Source organism: Myotis brandtii, unplaced genomic scaffold, assembly GCF_000412655.1.
Source record: "Myotis brandtii unplaced genomic scaffold, ASM41265v1 scaffold463, whole genome shotgun sequence".
Taxonomy (NCBI): domain Eukaryota; kingdom Metazoa; phylum Chordata; class Mammalia; order Chiroptera; family Vespertilionidae; genus Myotis; species Myotis brandtii.
Window position 1 is genome coordinate 1,407,785 of NW_005367694.1, and position 5,690 is coordinate 1,413,474.

At 49.5% G+C, this 5,690-nt stretch overlaps 1 protein-coding gene across 2 annotated transcripts in view; it reads right to left on the reverse strand.

Annotated features, from left to right (window-relative positions):
* SMARCB1 (SWI/SNF related, matrix associated, actin dependent regulator of chromatin, subfamily b, member 1) overlaps window positions 1-2,135 on the reverse strand; it is a 22,154-nt gene extending 20,019 nt beyond the window's left edge. Inside the window, exons 1-2 of one of the 2 annotated variants that reach the window (XM_014547091.1) lie at window positions 1,967-2,135; window positions 179-308 (exon numbers count right to left, since the gene is read on the reverse strand). In XM_014547091.1, the coding sequence (XP_014402577.1) occupies window positions 179-308; window positions 1,967-2,087 (251 nt within the window). In that variant the 5' untranslated portion in view covers window positions 2,088-2,135. The remainder of the gene's footprint in view (window positions 1-178; window positions 309-1,966) is intronic. The other variant, XM_005875486.2, reaches the window with a different exon arrangement.
* Between the last annotated feature and the right edge of the window lie 3,555 nt (window positions 2,136-5,690).

The window sequence follows — 5,690 nt, forward strand, 5'->3', positions numbered from 1 at the left end:
AGGAAGGAAGGAAGGAAGGAAGGAAGGAAGGAAGGAAGGAAGGAAGGAAGGAAGGAAGGAAGGAAGGAAGAGAGAAAGAAAGAAAGAATTTTGGTTTGACTTAACGCCAACCAGTTCTAGAGTATGAGAAAAATGCCCGCAGGTGTCGCACGAGCATGCCTGGCCAGGGGGTTGTTACCTGAGGTAGGTGGGGGGCTCCGTGCTGATGGACACGGCCTTGTACTTCTCGTCATTGCCGTCCAGAATCTCTTCTACCTCTGAGGCTTTTAACAGAGTCACGCTGGTGGCCAGGGTTGTGTATCCATGATCTGTAACCAGAGACACAGCTGTGGTCACCCTGCTGGGGGGGCAGCGACCAGCAGTAGCCAGTAGATGCAGCACATCAAGATCCTCACATGCAGGAGGTGAGAAAAGCAGGTGTCAACCTCACTACTGCTGAATGCGGCCTCTTCCAAAAGGGCAGTCTGGACTGAGTGCTTTACTTAGAGGTCCTACTGGATACACACTCTGAGGATTTCTTTGGACATACTGGTCCCAGGAGCACTCGCTCCGGGCACAGAGGAAGTGCACAGGGCAGCGGCGGCAGGTGCAGCGCAGCACAGCCAGCAGGGGCTCTCAGGAGAGAAGAAGGCTCCAGAGTATAACACCAGTGGGAAGAGGTCTGACACCACGGCAGTCACAACACGAAGCAAAGTGGAGAGATGGAATGAAAGATGAAAAAGACTTTTCTTTTAAAACAAGAGCCCAGAGAGTTGGAAAGAGCTGCTTCACACCGAACAGGAACTCCTGGCCCTGGGCCAGTCAATAGTCTGGGAAGCGGGACAGATTCTAGGCACCTTGACTCATAGCTCTTCTGGGAAACTCGAGTCAAGAGCTACTACCTGCCTGCGGGTCCAGCCTGGCTTCTCCTGGAGAAACGAAGCAGTTATGGGGGAGTGTTTCCAAAGCACAAGGCGGGAGGGTCGCCGAGACTTCCTTTGAGATTTGCGGAGGGGAAAGCAAGCTGGGACTCACTGCGTTAGTGACTGGTACTCCACCCGGGGCGGAGGGAGGACCAAAAGGAGGCTTTTTAAAGTGAGTGGAAATGTTATAGCAGCAGATTAAAAAAAAGCTCCGGCTCCTGCATTAAAAGAACCACTACTTTGTCCACAGTGGACAAGACCACAGCAGCACCTATAGACACAACCAAACAGGACAGACTGCAAAGCGTGCTTTCACTCTCTCTCTCACACACACACACATACACACGCACGCACACACGCACACGCACAAGCAGCTCTCTACAAGGGGCCATTGCCAAGTGGGAAGCACTTTCCCCATCTGCTGAACATTGTGCTGAACAAATGGACCATGAGACTTTCCTGGTAGATCTGAAGAGCATCCTTTCGCCCTGCACAGAGCTGCCACGGCTGAAGCATGCTAGTGCCTCTACCGTCACTAGAGTCGGGCGGCTCACCTAGCCAGCCCCAGGCACACCTCAGGCACAACGAGCAGGGACATGCACATGAGCTCTAGCACACTGGCTGCCAGAATGAAATGCTATGGGATGGATGTGCTCTAAGAAGCGAAGCGGTGAAAGCCCCAGAGGGGAGTGGGAGCTGGGGCCGCCACCCGCCGCTCGGGCTGCATGAAGGATGGCGATGGCGAGACGCCACGGCAGATGGCAGAGCATCACAGCATTCCTAAAACGTTTTGAGACCAACATGTCTTCACAGCACCCGCTATTGTTCCGCCCGACCCCCCTAATACACCCTCTGGTCCCGTTAAGAATACCTGGTAAAGGACCGCCACCGGCTCCCTGGAGCCACTTTCTTGCCTGAGCTGCACGTGTGCCCTGCCCCTAGGATGCTCCTTGCCACGCTAAGGTCAGGGCTGCAGTGAAGACACTCTGGAGTGAAAACGTTTTATCTTCATGACATAAGCGAGTGGTTTTGAAACAGGTTTACAAACCCTCGTGAAGACGCACCCTTAGTGTTAGGTTTTGTTTTTTTACCATGTGACGATGCAACTATTTTCTTCCTCTCTTCCACAGTGGCTAGTCGCCTCCAGAGTGAGGGATATCTCTTGTACAGAGAACCTCGGAACATACGGAGGTAGTTTCCCACCTATGAGTAAAGCAAGAAGGCTCATTATGAGGGTCACGTCTCCACACAGAGGGGAGGATCCTGGCGCAGAGGCTCCGCTGGGTCAAGTGATGGACAAACAGGCCTGAGTTGGCCACCAGGCACCAGGCTTTCGGCAGCAATAAACACACATCCTGCTGACAACAAGGGTTCAACAGCAGTGCACATCTGGCCCACATCTGGCCCCCTCCAGGCGGGGACCGTAACATCTGCATCCTGACGACAGGACCGAAGCTCGTGAGGCAGGCCCCCCGTGCTCACCAAGAAGCCCCCAGAGCTCACGGAGAAGCTTGCAATGATTTTGATTTTGGACTCAGGCGCTCTGGCACTTTCCAGAAATGTAAGGCCTCTTTGACTTTCTTTTATCTTTAAAACCAGACTTTGATATTTTTATGATGTAATAAACACCAAAAAGGTCTCTTAATTTTAGACAGATGCCGGATAATTTCCCCCATGACCCCTGTTGCTTTGTTTAGAAACAAAACTCAAACCAGGGATGCCAAAGGAATTTTCCGAAGAGTTTAAAAAGCACTTATCGGCAATCACCAGAGTGCTATGTAAATCATTACTTTCCCAAACAATAGCTTCAGATGGCTTGTACCAAATACTCAAAGTATGACTTCCTTGATAAAGGAAAAAATCTAGGCCTAAAGTTTTTATAAAGAAACCTCAACGTGTCACTGACTTTTCCAAAATGATCACTTGAATCACAGGGCAAGAGATGGCCAGTGGAGTGAGTGCCAGGTGCTGGCTCCACCTGACGAGGAGTCACAGTCCCTTTCTGGGACAACTTACTTATCTGTCAAATGCTCAGCAACTCTGTACCCCACAAAGGACCACATCTACTATTTTCCCATTTACCTACCCATCACAGTACATTTATTAAATAAAAATGTTTCTCCATTTTTCATGAATCAAGTATTTCTATGATTGACAACCAGAGCTGAACAGCATGAGTCGGTAACCACACGTCACTCGTGTGCCACACAGTAGGCACGGACCCCTACACATTATCTGGCTTGAGTGTCTTACCATCCCAGAGTAAACGTAGTTGCCATTAGGTTTTGAAAAGACATTGATGGTAACAGCCCCCACTGCCACCTGGCAGGTCCTGCAGAGTTCCAGGACTCCTAGACCCGCCCTAAGGCCCCTTCAGAACAGAGGGCAGGGCCTGCCTTTCGGGGGTTTTCCTGAACCAATTTTTGTCTGCTCTGGACCTGGTCTCCCAAATGTAAAATGAAAACATAGACTTGGGAATTTCCTAGAGGCCTCTCAGGTCCGTGACTCTAACTTGGTGGGTACAGCTGCCGGCAGAGGGCAGAACAGTGGCACCTTCTCACTACAACTGCAGATGCTGCTCCCAGGCCCCTTCACAAATGAGGCGTGGCCAGCCCACCTCTCTGAATACGGTGCCTGTTTCCCAAGGGAGAGGGGTCTGGGGGCCATCCACCCAATGCCGTCGCAGGAGCTACAGAATATCAAAGAATAGCATTCTGATCTTGAACCTTCCCCAGACCCCAAAGGTCCAACGATTGTGCAGCCAGGCCCCAGAAAGCCAACTGCCTCTCCCTTCTTCCTTCTGGGTGTCTACCGACTCGGTCTCAGGACAATGTTCTCACGCAACAGGGCTGAAAGAGAAGACTGCCGTTAACTTTCCAGAAACTAAAATGTATTATAGAAAAGATCTCAGAGGTCATCTAGCCCAGTGATGGCGAACCTATGACACGCGTGTCAGAGGTGACACGCGAACTCATTTTTTTGGTTGATTTTTCTTTGTTAAATGGCATTTAAATATATAAAATAAATATCAAAAATATAAGTCTTTGTTTTACTATGGTTGCAAATATCAAAAAATTTCTATATGTGACACGGCACCAGAGTTAAGTTAGGGTTTTTCAAAATGCTGACACGCTGAGCTCAAAAGGTTCGCCATCACTGATCTAGTCTAAGCATCTAATTATACACGAGAAGAGTGACACGGAGGCAGAGCAGAGCTGGGACCTGCCGTTCCTCCCACCTGGCTGCAAACTTCTTCTCAATCTGCTCCACCTAATAAATGAAAGCTTGCTTTTCAAAAGTACCACCCAACTGACTGCTTTCCCTGCCCAGGAGATCGGGTAAAGGTTTCTTTAAACAACCTGCCCATTACCACATACGGAAACTCTTCAACTGCCTTTTGTATCCTGCACTTACTGGCTCAATTTCCCCAGCACCGCGATCTTTGAAGAGCAGCATTTATGTGAGAACGTGAAAAATTTATTGCATCCTGCCCTTTTCGTCTTATAAAAATTGGTGGAAAATGATAACACTATGTTCTGATGCTGACAACATTGGTGTCATAATTCAATACAACTTAGATAAGCCAGGAACCATAGGGTGTCCTGAGAGCCTCAGTGTGGACATCATGAGGCTTACTTCGTGTTCAAGTGTAAAGGAAAACAACAGAAATTGTAAAGACGGGAATGAAATGTTGGCGTCGGATACTAACATCTGCTGCAAGAGGTAGTAGCCCTTGGCATTTTGTAACTGCTTTAGCTCTCCAAGGTTCGCACTTACCTTGTTACACGAGAGAGAGACTCTACTGCTTGGGGTATGCACATCTGAATTGCACAGCCATGGTTTTTTCTTTTTCAAAAGGAATATACACTATTGGGGGACTTCCTTTAGACCAAAAAAGGCTAGTTTGAGGTAATCTGGAAAAACAATGAACTTAGTACAAACTACCCTTGAAGGACCAGTTGTAGGGTTTTCCACTGTCCAGCTGATTCAACAAAGAGCTGTCACTTCTAATAAGGGTTAAAGAGCTTTAGGATTGCCCTGGCCGAGTGGCTCAGTTGACTGGAGCGAAGTCCAGTACACCAAAAGGTTGGGGGTTCGATTCCGGGTCAGGGCACTTATCTAGGTTTCGGATTCGATCCCTGGTCCAGAACGTACAGGAGGCAACCGATCCATCTTTCACATCGATGTTTCTCTCTCTCTCTTTCTCTCTCCCTTCCTCTCTCTCTAAGATCAACAGAAACATATTCTTGGGTGAGGATTAAAAAAAAAATCTTTAGGATCTTTCCCCTGTAATAATAATTCAATCAGTTCAAGATATGCAAAGCGACGATTGCTTCTGAATTGCTGATAGACCCAGCTCAGGGGCTGGGGCCTTATCCACCCAAAGGAAATAGGATGTTCTCATCCACCCAAAAGCAAGCATCCGCCTCCCAACCTATTTCCTCCCTGGTAAACTGGTAAACAAAGGTCCAAACACCTTCCTCCCGCCTCAAAGGCTACGGACACAGCGGATGAGCCCTCACAGGGCCTCCCCTCTACAACCTGTCATTTCGGGATCCCAGACACACCAATGGGGGAGGGGTGCACGTGAGATTTCCAACATCTCCCTCCAAGACACCCGGTTTCTTTCCGTTTGCCCGGTGTTGCACCAGCTTAGCGCGAAACCAGGGGTTCCTGGGGCAGCCCTGGCCCTGGCAGCAAGGTGCGTCCCCGACTACCAGGAAAAGGGTAGGTAAGCACCCCCAGGACTCTCAGGGGCTCCGGGGGCGGGGCCTCGTCGACCCCGCC